Consider the following 13,787-nt stretch of genomic DNA (forward strand, 5'->3'; position numbering starts at 1 on the left):
CACCTTTGAAATCCCTGTACAACCGATGATGTGCGTGGCATGTCTTGCTGTGTTGGCACAGCTTGCTGTACCCATCCACAACCAGCTGCCTGCAGTGTGGGAGCTCAGTTTACAAAGCAGCTGATTCACGTCGACGTTTGGGTTTGTTTTTTGTTTTGTTTTTTTTTTTTTTTCTTCTTTCTCCCTGAGAGATGAATCTAATTAATTGCACAGTTGTTACCTGTTGCTGGTTTACCACACAGAACAAATGAAGGATATGTGAGATGTTTCCAAGTGGTACCTTGGTGTCTTCCCTAAGATGTCCATACATTTCCTTATGGCTCAGAGGGGAGTATATAGTGAGTGTAAACAAGCCTTTTAAGTAATATTCATGTGTTGATGAAAGTCTTGGTTGCTCCCTGATGATGTGGTGCATTTTGCAGCATGCTGTAGACCAGCTAATGGTAACTGGGAACCAGTCTATTGCTCGGAGGATGTGTAGGTGTTAACATGAATAAACTTAGAAATCCCTGCTGTAGAATGATAACTGTAATGACGATTATCTTAATGATGATAGATCTCTGTCTGATGCGTAGATGCTAACTGTTCTCGTGGGAAAGGTAATGGCGTTGGCATGGTTCGTCCGGTTTCCTCGTGCTGTGAAGATAAGGGTTACAGAAGCTGGCTTGTCTGCGATAAGCCGAGCTGTAACACAGGCAGAGGCTGGAGTGGTATTACCCAGGGCACAGGTCTCTTACCCCTGCTCCCTACTTGCAACGTTCTCTGGTGTTTAAAGGCAGCCTGGGTGGGTTTGTGGTGCTGCAGTTACGACTGACGTTGTCCACAATTCCAGCAATTTGTAATCCAGCTGTTAGGGGGTTCTTTGAGGGATTTCATTCTTCACTTGCAACTCCTTTCGTCAGAGTAATGCACCGGGTGCTGAAGTTGCAGGGCATACCCAGCACGGAGATGCCTCACATTGCTCTCTGTTTGGCCCTGTGTACCGGGCAAGTTACCCTCTGTTTAACTCACTTAAAGATTTGCATTCCCATTCCACGTGTAATCTCTGTGCATCGGTGGGAAGCAGAGTGTTGAATCGAGGTCTCCTGGACAGCGATAGCACGCGCAGCTTGATCTCACCCTGACAGCAACTCTTTTCTTTTCTCTGTAAGGTCCGCAAAGCTCTGCGTAGCACAGAGGCGTATGAAAACTTCCTTCGCTGCCTGGTTATTTTCAACCAGGAGGTGATCTCCCGAGCCGAGCTCGTGCAGCTAGTTTCTCCATTCCTGGGGTAAGTGGAGCCGGTTTCCTTACACGAGGTGAGAAGTTTAATCTGCTTGTTCTGTTTCTGCTGTGAAGCCAGGAAAGAAACTCTAACCTTTGTGGTCGTTTGGGGGGATGCATCCCGTGTGGTTGCGTGGCACGGAGGAGGAGGAACGCCGCTCTGGGAGCAGGGTGGTGGTTTCTTGGGCCACAAAGTCCATCTGAGATGGGAGTCCCCCCGCACTGCCCACTTCCTCCGCTGTTGGTTGGCTCAGCTTTTATCTGGACAGCCTGCCACTGCTTAATTGTCTGTCCACTAAATGACTGCACGAGTTGCTTCTGTGGCCGTGCGTTCTCTGATCTCCTATTCCCTCCAGCTTGGCCTGGGTGTCGGGGATGTACGTGGTAAGGTGCCATGTGCTGCTCTATGGGCAGGAAGATACTGATAGTCCTTGTAAGCCCTTTAGTGGCTAGTACCGTGCAAGTGCCACGTGCTTTAGGCTTTCAGACTTTCCCTTTATTTGAGCAGGGCAATAAGGGCCCTGCTTCATTTTTCTTTCCAACTTCACGCTCTTCTGCACTGCCCTTTTCTATTCACCATCCAAGAGGAGGTGAGAGGGATTCCTAGCTATGTATTGGCAGGCAGGCAGCATTCAAGAGCAGTGCTGCTTGCTGTGTTTCTTCCTTTTTCAGAAGAGCAAACAGAATTATTTAGCCTGTTATTGCAGTCTCTTGCTCTGGAATCGCAGATTATTTCATTTGAGAAAAGATTGACTGTCTAATTACATAGGAAATGCCCCCTAAAAAAAAAGCGCTGATAAAAACTCACTAAAATTTCTAAAAGGCAAAAAACCAGCTGAATTCTGTCATGAAGCCAAAAATGATAAGGAATACTACAGTTTAAATATGAATTATGACTTCTGTAATTGGCAGTAGTGTACAGAACAACTCTGTATTAATGAGCTAAAATCAACCAATATCTTCTCATCAACTTTGGGCAGCAAGATTAATGTTTCTTCTTCCCCTGAATTGAGTTCCTGGTTCCAAGGGAGAAGGCAATAGCAACGTAAATTGGGTTCAGGACCCCATTACACTAGCTGCTGTGCACAGAAACTGCCCCAAGGAGCTGCCACTCTCTCCGTAGCTCCACTGGAATTAGGCAGGCATCAGCAGGATGCTACTTTTAGCTAGGAAAGGTGAAATATTCGACAAAAAATTCTGGATTTCTCCCATCTACTGTCTGTGCTCCTAGCTGTAAGGGTGAATATCTGTATTGGGAAAGGTAAAATACAGTTTTACTCTGGAGTTGGACATTATCTTCTCTCATGTAATGAAAAAGCAATAAATGAGCAGTGATTCAATTAGCCTCAGTAACAGGTTCAATTCCTCATATTGTTGGAGCTTTTCAGGAGATAAGAGGAGTTGAAGAGATGCAGTACTTTAGTCTAATAAATTCTTCAGAAAACTTTTCTCTACACAAGCAGGCGAACTTGGGCCTCGCAGGCAAAGGCTTCTTCACGATTTGTGCCAGTCTGGGGAGTCAGCACTGGTTGAAGCGATTGCTCAGCACCGAAACCTTTTGCTGTGTAGTTAGAGAATTGCTTTTCAGTTTCGTCTTGCTGCTTTTGGAAGGGAAAGGCCTCTTTTAAGGTTAAGACCATTAGCAAACAACTAGGAATCTGGCTTGGGTTCGCTACCGGGATAGTTTGGGAGACCCAGATGTGACCCTGCAATGAGTGCTGCCTCTGCAGTGAAAGCTTTGGCTGCTCTTCCTTGCTTGTCCCTTGTCTCCCAGGGACTGTACCCACGAGGCTTGTGGAGGATATATGGGTGGTTGCCTGAGTATCCCTGTCAGTATGAGGAGGTAATCCTAAAGCACCCTAGTTGCCCCAAGAGGGCAATCCACCGCCTCATCAGCAAAGAAACAAACAGTTTTGGTCAGGCTCTGTGGAAGTGGGATTGAGCAGAGAGGGTCCTCTCACCAGACTGGTAAATGAGAGGGTCGTCTTGGACGAAACCTGTCTGTGTAGCAATCAATTCTAGCCTCAGCATCACAGCTCAGCGCTGTTTGATTTCTACGTGGCCAGTTTTTCACTTCATTAATTTTATTTTTTAGGAAATTCCCAGAATTGTTCACTTGGTTTAAAAACTTTCTGGGATATAAAGAGTCTGTTCACATGGAGACGTATCCGAAGGAACGGGCTACCGAGGGGATTGCCATGGAGATTGACTATGCCTCCTGTAAAAGACTGGGCTCCAGCTACCGAGCCTTACCCAAGAGCTACCAGCAACCCAAGTGCACGGGGCGGACTCCGCTGTGTAAAGAGGTAAGAGGCTCTCGGGTGGGAATTGCATGATAGAGGGAAGCTATTCCCAGCCTTCTCAGAGGGATGGAGCAGAGACGAGCAGAACAGAACGGGATGGGGAATTTATTTTGCCTCCCTGCACTATGCTGAAAAGGCTCCCAGGGATGTTAGGGCACGTCTGCTCTCGTGCAGCAGAGTTGTGCTGCTGCCTGCACCCCAGAGCTGGCGCTGGGCATGGAGCTGGGGCCGGGCAGCTGCCTGGTTTGCACTGATGCAGCACTGAGCCGCGCTGCTCCCGCACCCAGGCGTGTGCGGGCAAACCATCCTGGCTGGGAATCACCAGGGTATGTGTCAGAGCCCGGGCTGAGCACACCCCGAGGTGTTCCTTGTGGCGGGTGAGCACTTGGCACTCCTGCAAACGTCTGGATCGTGTCCAGAGGCTGTTGCGCAGGGTGAGGCGTGAGTCTAGGAATGGGTTAGGCTGGAAGCTGGCTGGGAGTTACGATAGCCACGTGGCTTTGGTGGTCGGCGTCAGCTCTTCTGTGGTGCTTGTGAAAGGGCTACAGGAAGCATTGGGGAGCAGCTGGAAAAAAAACAAAAAAAAAACCAAAAAAAACCCTGAATAGTTGTGATGTTTAACTTAAATAAAATGTAGGAGCATTAGATATATATGATGTTATACATAGTATAAGCTGTGAAAAGAACATTAAGATTACAGACTTAAACGTTCTAAGTAGGAAATGACACAACTAGTTTTTTGTATGGTCTTAATGTGATCTTGGAGATCTTTTACAAAGTATTAGGTAATTCAAGATTATTGCGACTTTTTAAACCAAATTTCCACTTAGTCTGCTTTCAGAGTTGTCTCTAGTCCAGCTTCAAAAGAATATCACATTTACTATAGACAGATTCTCCTACGTATCCCTCACACGCTTCTCTCTTTCTACCTGAAATGCTAAGATGACCTCTTGTCTTGAGAAATGGTGCACTGCTTCAGGAAATTGGCTCCCTACAGGGAACCAGCCTTCTTGGTTAAGAGTCAAAGCTGGTCTCTCAGCAAAGTCCTGCAGGATCAGATGTACTCATTGCGTCCTTTAATATGTTGTAATGACCTTTGGATCAAAGTGGGAATGGTACTGGCTGATCCTGTTCCCTCACTGGTGTTAAAGGTAATGTTTTGGAGGTGAGTGAGCAAGACTCTTGCTGAAGGCCAGTTAATAAACATGCTGCTTAAGAGCATTCACTGGAGGAGGGGAGAGCCCCAGAAGTCCCTTCCCTGGGTGACTGCAGTCAGCAGTGGCACCTTCAACAGACAGGGAGGAGATTGCTGCTTGGGAGCATCATGGGCTTTTGTGTACTTACGCTCCTTGAGAGATGAGGAGGACAAACGTGGGTGACAGAGTCATGCAGTCAGCAGTGGTGAGAAGTGTTCAGCCGAAGTGGTGGCAAGATAGTGAAAATAACCTGGGCAAAAGACAGTTGCAACTTTTTAATCTACGTCCTGATGTGTCTCTCAAGTGTCTCGTGATACAGTTACAAACTTTTCTTCCTGTGAGAATCTAATGACTCAGTTGTTCAGGCTTTGGGTTTATGAAAATTGGGCCTGACTTTCCAGACTGCCTGCCAAAATCCTTGTTTCTTTGCCTTTGGCTTCTTCGGGGCTTTTTTGCATGTTCTGTTCCTGTTTTGGAGGTGGTGAAAGCTGCAGGTGCTCAGCTGCTTTGTCAGGAAAGGTGTTGCTGGGGTAGGGATTTATATTCCCAATTAGCCTTATTTGGAGGTGGAAACCACGTACTGTCTAACAGTCATGTTTGCTGTGATGACCACCTGGTGTTGTCGATGGTGAATCACACGCCTGATGAACCAGCTGGTTGCAGTTGACTAATCCAAAGTAACGGAAAAGCTCCTTTCCCCTTTCTTTTTTTCTTCCCTTGCAAGTTTTTTCTCACAGGTCCAGCTAATGAATTTTTCAGACTGCCTGGACGTTTGGATTCTGGCTGTTTGGGGTTGCCCCCTGAATGCTGGGCTTTGGAAGGGGCACACAGTTTTTCCAGCTGGGAAATTACATTCTTCCATCAGAAGACTGGGCTCAGAGCCGGATGAGTGTGACTCCCTCAAAGACTGACTGTGACTCTTGTCTCCCCCCGGGTCTCTCTCAAAGGTATTGAATGACACCTGGGTCTCCTTCCCGTCCTGGTCCGAAGATTCCACATTCGTGAGCTCCAAGAAGACGCAATATGAAGAGCACATCTACAGGTGTGAGGATGAGCGTTTTGAGGTAAATTGTTTTCCCTTGATTCATGTCTCAGAAAGCTTGGGGTTCTGTGAACAGTTAACGATCTTGATATACCTTTAATACTACTGCTAAGAATCTGGTTTTACTGTGTGCCTGTCACCTGTTTTTTGCATAAAAGCTTGTGTTCCCTTAATGCAAGAAGTGGTGGCTCCGAGCTCCCCCCCTGCCCTTCACTTTTTGTGCAGAGCTCTTCGTTCACACTGCTCCAGATGAAACTGTTCAATGGCCAGCATATAATCAATGCATCTTTTCTGTTCTTACTGCCCACGTAGCGCACGAGAACATGCATTCCCCTGTAATAATCTGAAAAGCGATATGTTCAGGATGTTAAATGATTGACATCTTGACTTGAAATGGAAGTTAGCTTGGCAATTACCTGAATACGCTCAGATTCAGCATGTCCTTTTGTAGAGTAACTGTCAATTGTGTTCTATTCCCAGGTGGAAAATGTAATTTCTGAATGGTATCGTTCTTGTAAGTTTTAAATTCTTACGCGGTATAATCCAGGTAGCAGATAAAATATAATTGGATTATTTTAGAGCAGCCGAACATGGAAACCACTGCTCGAGTACACCTTGTTAAACATGCACGGCTTCTTGTTTCATGTCACTTAAATGTTAGCCTCTGTTAAGTATCATGTTTTGTCTGTTCAACGACGGCTAATGCACTGTTCGCTTCAGCTGGATGTTGTCTTGGAGACCAACCTGGCAACGATCCGCGTCCTTGAGGCAATCCAAAAGAAACTCTCGCGCTTGTCTGCCGAGGAGCAGGCCAAATTCCGGCTGGACAACACTCTGGGTGGCACTTCAGAGGTGATCCACCGCAAGGCTCTCCAGAGGATATATGCTGACAAAGCAGCCGACATCATTGATGGACTTCGGAAGAACCCATCTGTGGCTGTTCCCATTGTACTGAAAAGGTACTGACTGCTCTAGCACCCTGCCCCGGGGGCTCTACCGAAGGGTAATGCACCATACGTGATACAAATTTACGTAAAAGTAGCTAATTTCTGCCTCTGAGGGGTGTGACCTCCACAAGGCTCTAAATTAAGAAGTGCATTTTATGTTCTGGTCAGTTGCTGTATCTCATAGTAATCGCCTAGAAAGAGGGAATTACCCTTCTGAAGCAAAAACCTTACAGCTCAGATGGAGGGATGTAGAGCTTTTGTTGTCTCCTCTTAAACCTTGTTTCTTCCCTGGTGTCAGCATCGTGTGTAACGTGAGGAAACTGGCTGTACTGTGTGGATTGTTCCAGGGCTAAATTTGATCGCTTGCCAAATCCCGCGGCTGTACGTGACTGTGGGCTCAGATTGCGGTGGCTGTGCTACCCTCAGATTCCCAGTCCGGTTTCCATTGTCAACCTCCCCTTCCTCGGTCAAAAAAAAGGGAGTGGATGTTGCAACTCCTTGGGGAAGCTCGAAGAGTTGCGTAAGCAGGAGATACTCTTCCCTGGCCACTTTCTCATTTCTGTGGGACTGCTGGTCCTGCCTCTCAGGGCTCCGAGAGCTGGGGCTGACAACCTCGCCCAGGATACCTGCAAGGTCTCCGTTTCCCCACCCTGCTGCAAGAACACTCTTCCTGTGAACAGGGTCTTGAGCTGCATCAGGGGTGTTTCGCTTGAGGTACTGAGTCGAGGTTCAGGAGGCCGTTCCCAGGAAGCTCAGGTGTCCATGCTGCAAGGTGATAACTTTGTTAATCATCCAAACTAAGCTGTCTCTTTTCAGCAGCTGGAGGTGCACGACTTTCCTGGGGATTTCTGAGAGACCTGGGCCAGCTCTTGCGGCTCTCCCATCCCTTCAGCCCCTCTCTCTGCTGCGGACAGCGGGGCGAGAGGGACACTAAGCCCTCTAGTTACTCTGGCATGCTGCGGCGAGAAGCACAAGCCTTCAAGCTGCTATGTTCTTGAGTGGCGTTACTTAGACATGGAAGAAACCCAGAAGGGTTTCTTCAGAAGAGCATGTGCAAAGTGCTCCTCCTGTAAAGCTCCGTTCTGTGGGATGGCTTTCATTTGTGCCGTTTCATCAGGAGTTCAGCTCTTCTCAACACTGGCCAGGAACCATGGGCCTAGGTTTTCCTGATACGTTCAGAGAAGACCTCTTAGCTCACCCTTGTTTTCTTGATCCAAGGTTAAAGATGAAAGAGGAGGAGTGGCGAGAAGCCCAGAGAGGATTTAATAAAGTCTGGCGAGAGCAGAATGAGAAGTATTACCTGAAATCCTTGGACCACCAGGGCATCAACTTCAAGCAGAACGATACCAAGGTCCTGAGGTCAAAGAGTCTCCTCAATGAGATTGAAAGCATCTATGATGAGGTAAGATGGTCACCAATAGTTTCCTTCCCTCAAGCTTATGTACTTTGCAAGTGCAGTTTCAGTTCCCATTCCTCACCGCTTGATGAGAGAAGAAGCCTGCACCACAGTCAGAGCTTTTTGAAAGGTCTTGGGTGGAGAGAGGTTTTGGGGACTAATTTTTGTGCTGTGTTGCTCATTTGTAGAGGCAAGAGCAGGCTTCAGAAGACAATGCTGGAGTCCCCACAGGCCCACACCTATCGCTAGCCTATGAAGACAAGCAGATCCTGGAAGACGCTGCCTCTCTCATCATCCACCATGTGAAGCGGCAGACGGGGATCCAGAAAGAGGACAAGTACAAAATCAAGCAGATCATGTATCACTTCATTCCAGACCTGCTGTTTGCTCAGCGAGGTGAACTCTCGGATGTGGAAGAGGAGGAGGAAGAGGAAATGGATGTGGACGAAGCTACTGGGGCTGCAAAAAAGCACAATGGTGTTGGGGGCAGTCCTCCCAAAACCAAGCTGATGTTCAACAACACGACAGCCCAGAAGCTGCGGGGCATGGATGAGGTCTACAATCTCTTCTACGTGAACAGCAACTGGTACATATTCATGCGGCTGCATCAGATCCTGTGCTTGCGGCTGCTGAGGATCTGCACCCAGGCCGAGCGGCAGATCGAAGAGGAGACGCGGGAAAGGGAGTGGGAGAGGGAAGTGCTGGGCATAAAGCGAGACAAGAGCGACAGTCCTGCCATCCAGCTGCGACTGAAGGAGCCTAGTGAGTGACTTCTGGTGGGAGGCTGGGGAGGAAAGATGCTCCTATTCTTAGCATGTCAACAGAGCTTGTTTGGTGTCTGCAGGCGTGCTAGAGCAGTGACCCTTTAACAAGGGGGGAATCTCCTTTATCGCTGGGCAGCACTGAATTGAGGGAGGAGATGGGAAGGTGTGGGGTACGTGGGACTCAAATAGCAGAACGGTAATATGCAGCAGTTATTTCTTAAGAGCTTTCATTTTACACTTGCGTATCTGAAGTATCTTTGAGTTCCCTAACTGAAAGCTTTCCAAAAGATCCCTGAGAAATAAAAATCTCACGGAGGAGGCTAGAGCTAGAAAACAAGAGATTATGAAAGTACCCGTGGCCTTAAAAGGACTCGTTTAAATGTCTATAAAAGACAAATTTAAGCCTATTCCAGCAACTCTTCAGCCTGAATGGGTAGTTGGAGGACCAACACTCCGAGCAGCCCTTCCCGGGGTGGCGTGTTCATCTCTCCCATTCTCTCTTGCTGCAGTGGACATCGATGTTGAGGATTATTACCCGGCCTTCCTGGACATGGTGCGCAATCTCCTGGATGGGAACATGGACTCGTCGCAGTACGAGGACTCCTTGCGTGAAATGTTCACCATTCACGCCTACATCGCCTTTACCATGGACAAGCTGATCCAGAGCATTGTTCGACAGGTGACTGCCAGCAAAGGCTGGGGGGCGGGTAGTCTGGGGTGGGGAAAGTAGCCGGCTGGTTTGCTGCAGTAAGAGCCCAGGCCCACGGTGGAGGGGGAGTGTGTATGCCTAAATGGGTAGTTTCAGGGATAACCAGGTAAATTCTGGGTGTTTTTTTAAGCCAGCTCAAACACTTACGTAAAGAGACATGATAAAAAATAACTTCTGATGTATTTAAATTTTTGAGAATATCTTCTCTGTGCATACAGAGTTCTCCCTTTGTTTTACAGAAGTTTTAGGGTATAAGTATTCAACTTCAAAGCATCTCCAGAGCTAATCTTGCTTTAACTTTGAAAAAGAATTAAATGACATTTAAATAATCTCTTTCCTTTTCACCAGTGCTGTAGGAGCAGGGCATGCCTTTTCTAAAAAGCTTTGTCTCCTTTATCTGGCTGTTTGAGTAGCTCATTTTGGCTGTTAAACTCTAGTCCTTTTATTGGGCTGGTAGGAAGAATGTGTGACCAAGGGAAAAATTCCTCATGTGCCTTTTTCAAAAACAGACACAAGGGGCTGGAAGTGAAATGGCTTGAAAGGCTTTTCCTCTTTCAGACGGGTAGAGCTGCTTTTCAGAAGCCCTTTACTTCAGTCCAGAGATTAACTGAATTCAAAAGACAGCTGAGCGACTTTTGATTTTTAAACTTGTACAAAATAAGGATTTTGATACTAAATCTCCCACCCCTCTCCTCAGACACAACAGCAGCCCCTTGCTAAGGAGGAGATATACTATGTCACGGTGCTCTACCCCTTCCTCCCCTGCTGCTGACCAGGATGTTCCCTGCCCATAGTTTTTCTCTGAGTAGCTGCACTTTGCCACCTGCTAATTTTTTTTTTAAAGATACTATGGGTTTGTTTTTTTTTTTTTTACATAGCAGCAGAGATCACGTGCAACTGGTAGAAGTTACTGAAAACACAGCCTTAAAGTCATGCTTTTTCAGCCCTCCTTTTTTTTTTTTTTGGCTTGGGCTTAAACCCACGGTTACATTTTTGTTTCTTTCTGGGCTGATGGGCCTGCAGCAGGCTCCCTGACAAACACCTACCCTGTGTTCTTCCTTTTTGCAGCTCCAGCACATAGTGAGCGATGAGATCTGCGTGCAGGTGACAGACCTCTACCTGTCAGAGAACAACAACGGAGCAACAGGAGGTCTTCTCGCTTCCCAGTCTTCTCGTGCTCTTCTGGAGGCCACGTACCAGCGCAAAGCCGAGCAGCTCATGTCGGAGGAGAACTGCTTCAAGGTAAGGCCAGGCTGAGAACCGCGGCGTAAAAGCAGCAAGCAGTGAGGGAGATGCCTTTTAAGAAGGGAGAGGCACCAGTCCTTTAAAAAAGGGAGCCTTGTTTAGGCACCCGGGAGCGCTGAGGATTTTCTGTAGCTCTTAAAGTTGAAAGGGAGGTATGTCCCCAGCTTTTGGCACACAGGTGAATGCTTCTGTAAGAGCCCTTCAGAAATGAGGTTTCAAGGAGAAATGTATTTCCTGGAACAGCAATGAATATTCCTTGTGCTTCACAACACCTTTGGGTTGTATCACACCGACTGCTTTGCTGTGACCAGTTTTAATACGTTAGCTCAAACTCTCCCATTTCTCTTGCATCTCGATCTTGATTGACTCTGAGGAGATCTGTTAATACTGACCGGGCATTAAATCATTGCTGACTGCATACATTGCTAAACAAACCTGGTGCACTGTGCTAGTCAGATCCATACTTCCGTCGCCTGAGATGCAGGAAGTGGTCAGGGACCTTTCTGAGTAAGTAAAGTACTTTGGATAAAAGCCTGCATGTATAATCGCTCTTCCTTTGTCCTCAAACTTATTTGGGGGGGCTCAAGAGGAACCTGCACCACTCCAGAAACAACAACAAAAAGAGAGTTTTTCAAAAAGCTTTACAATTTTTCTGTTCCTCAAAGGTTGTGCAATTTAGCTAGTGCTTTCCCTTTGCTCTCAGGCATGTGGGGAGCACAGATTTTTTTCCCTTAAAAATATGCCAACTTGCTTCATTCTCTCTTTGCCCCAATGAGATTGTGTTTTTTCTATTTGAAACCTCTTACTGAAGTCCTTTCTGCCTTTTCTTTATAGCTGATGTTCATTCAGAGCAGAGGTCAAGTTCAGTTAACCATTGAACTGCTGGACACGGAAGAGGAGAACTCTGATGACCCTGTAGAAGCAGAGGTAAGAGCAGCTTGTCCAGAGAGCTATCTGTGATGGTTGAGGGTGCACTGGATGAAGGTGTCCAGTTGACTGTTGTTGTTGAAACATCAAGGACACACCGTAAAGCTTTCAGTGACGTGAGTAGGCAAATCCTTCTTGTTTTATTTTGTATTTGAAAACCATCAAAACCATATGGAGAAATGTTGTACTTGCCTTTTTGGGGACAAGATGCACGGAGCCTTCAAAACTGACCTTGTGCTCATCCATGTAACTTCCAGCTTAGCCTCCTTAACCATCCCATGTTGTTTGGTGGGAAGGCAGTGGCTGATCTGTGCTCTGTGCTCGCTTCCAGCGCTGGTCGGACTACGTGGAGCGGTACGTCAACTCCGACTCTACCTCCCCCGAGCTCCGGGAGCACCTGGCCCAGAAGCCCGTCTTCCTGCCGAGGTGAGTGGCCAGGCTGTGCTGTGAACCCTACCCGGCGGGCTGTATCAGTGCTGGGCGGTCACTCTCACCTCTATTTCGATGCCACGGCAGAAGCCGTTACCCTGGCAGCGTGGGGTAGAGGTACGGTGCTGCCATTCACCCTAAAAGCCCGCGGGGTCCACCCCAGGCTCCTGCTCTCCAGTGACTGAGAGACGGCGTGGTCCACGGGTGGGGGAGAGAGCGGGGGCTGGTGACTCGCCAGATTGGGTTTGTTTTCTTTTTTTGGCAGTCCTTCCTTGGCTTACGGTAACCTTCTACCTGAAAACAGCAGGTGCTACATCAAAGATTTCCGTGAGCATGGAGTTGACAGCACAATAGCCATGATTTCAGAAATAAGATAAACCCAGTGGGCCGACTCGTCTTACGGGTCTGAGCCTGAATGACTGCACCGGACAGTTGTTCTTCAAGCTGTTTTCCAGGCTTTTGAGTGGCCAGCACAGATCCACCAGCTACCTCCAGCCTGGTAGTGCTAAAGGGTGAGCATAATTCCAAGAGGGGTTCTCTGGTTTGCAGGAATCTGAGGCGGATCCGTAAGTGTCAGCGTGGTCGGGAGCAGCAGGAGAAGGAAGGGAAGGAGGGAAACAGTAAGAAGTCCATGGAGAACGTGGAGAGCTTGGACAAGCTGGAGTGTAAATTCAAACTGAACTCCTATAAGATGGTGTACGTGATCAAATCGGAGGATTACATGTACAGGAGGACCGCTCTGCTGCGAGCTCAGCAGGTAGGAGCAAGCGGAAGGACTGGGGTGGGCAGCTGGCGCTTCCCGGGACCCCCTGCTCCCAAAGGGCAGCTGGGGAGTCTCAAGATAAAACATCCTTGGGGATCCCGATCGGTAACATGTAGCAGTCTTGGTGTTGCCAGCAGGATGGTACACTGTTTTGTCCTCCCGAGGCCTTCTGAATGTTCCTAAGGTGTAATCTGTACCACCTCTAACTCTCATCATCCTCCCACCTCTCCTCCCTTCTTTCCAGAGAGTTTTATTATGGTAGGACAGTGGTGTTGACTGTAAGCTCTCAGATTCCTTCCAGGAGGTGCTTCCCATGGGTGGTGGTCCCCCTGTTGTAGGGAAGACCTGACCTTCTGCACGTTCTTGTGGTGACATGTGAGAGTGCCTGTTCTTCCAGGCCTTCCCCAAAAGAGGAATCAGAGTGCAGAACATCAGATGCCTTCTGTCCCCCTGGATTCCTCTGGGTACCAGTCCCTCATCGTTTCGTGACCCCAGTCACGGAGAGCAGGAGTCCTCGGGTCGCTCCCGCAGGGCAGGGTGCAGCCAGCACGTGGCAGCAGCTCCAGAAAATCTGGTTTTGTGGCAGGGATGGGAGCAGTGAGGTCACTGATACAGAAAAATCCCCATACATATTTTTCTAGGGCTTGGCAGCCCTGGACCCAAGGGTCTGTGACATCTCACATCTAGCAGTCAATGCTTGTGATTGCTAATTTAAGTTGGAATTTGACTTTTTGAAGTTAGTCAAATTTGCTTTCAGTTCTCTGTGCCGAAAAGTAACTGTGGGAGCAAGGGAAGGAGGAGGT

General features: G+C 47.9%; 1 protein-coding gene across 2 annotated transcripts in view; it reads left to right on the forward strand.

The window, feature by feature from the left end:
• Positions 1-13,787, forward strand: part of SIN3A (SIN3 transcription regulator family member A) — a 37,308-nt gene that overhangs the window by 19,049 nt on the left and 4,472 nt on the right. For both annotated transcript variants that reach the window (XM_032990430.2, XM_032990428.2), the window contains exons 10-20: positions 1,152-1,270; positions 3,359-3,569; positions 5,710-5,826; positions 6,525-6,763; positions 7,970-8,153; positions 8,336-8,909; positions 9,421-9,590; positions 10,689-10,862; positions 11,700-11,792; positions 12,124-12,218; positions 12,771-12,978. In XM_032990430.2, the coding sequence (XP_032846321.1) occupies positions 1,152-1,270; positions 3,359-3,569; positions 5,710-5,826; positions 6,525-6,763; positions 7,970-8,153; positions 8,336-8,909; positions 9,421-9,590; positions 10,689-10,862; positions 11,700-11,792; positions 12,124-12,218; positions 12,771-12,978 (2,184 nt within the window). The remainder of the gene's footprint in view (positions 1-1,151; positions 1,271-3,358; positions 3,570-5,709; positions 5,827-6,524; positions 6,764-7,969; positions 8,154-8,335; positions 8,910-9,420; positions 9,591-10,688; positions 10,863-11,699; positions 11,793-12,123; positions 12,219-12,770; positions 12,979-13,787) is intronic.

Source organism: Tyto alba, unplaced genomic scaffold, assembly GCF_018691265.1.
Source record: "Tyto alba isolate M040663 unplaced genomic scaffold, T.alba_DEE_v4.0 Super-Scaffold_41, whole genome shotgun sequence".
Classification (NCBI taxonomy): Eukaryota; Metazoa; Chordata; class Aves; order Strigiformes; family Tytonidae; genus Tyto; species Tyto alba.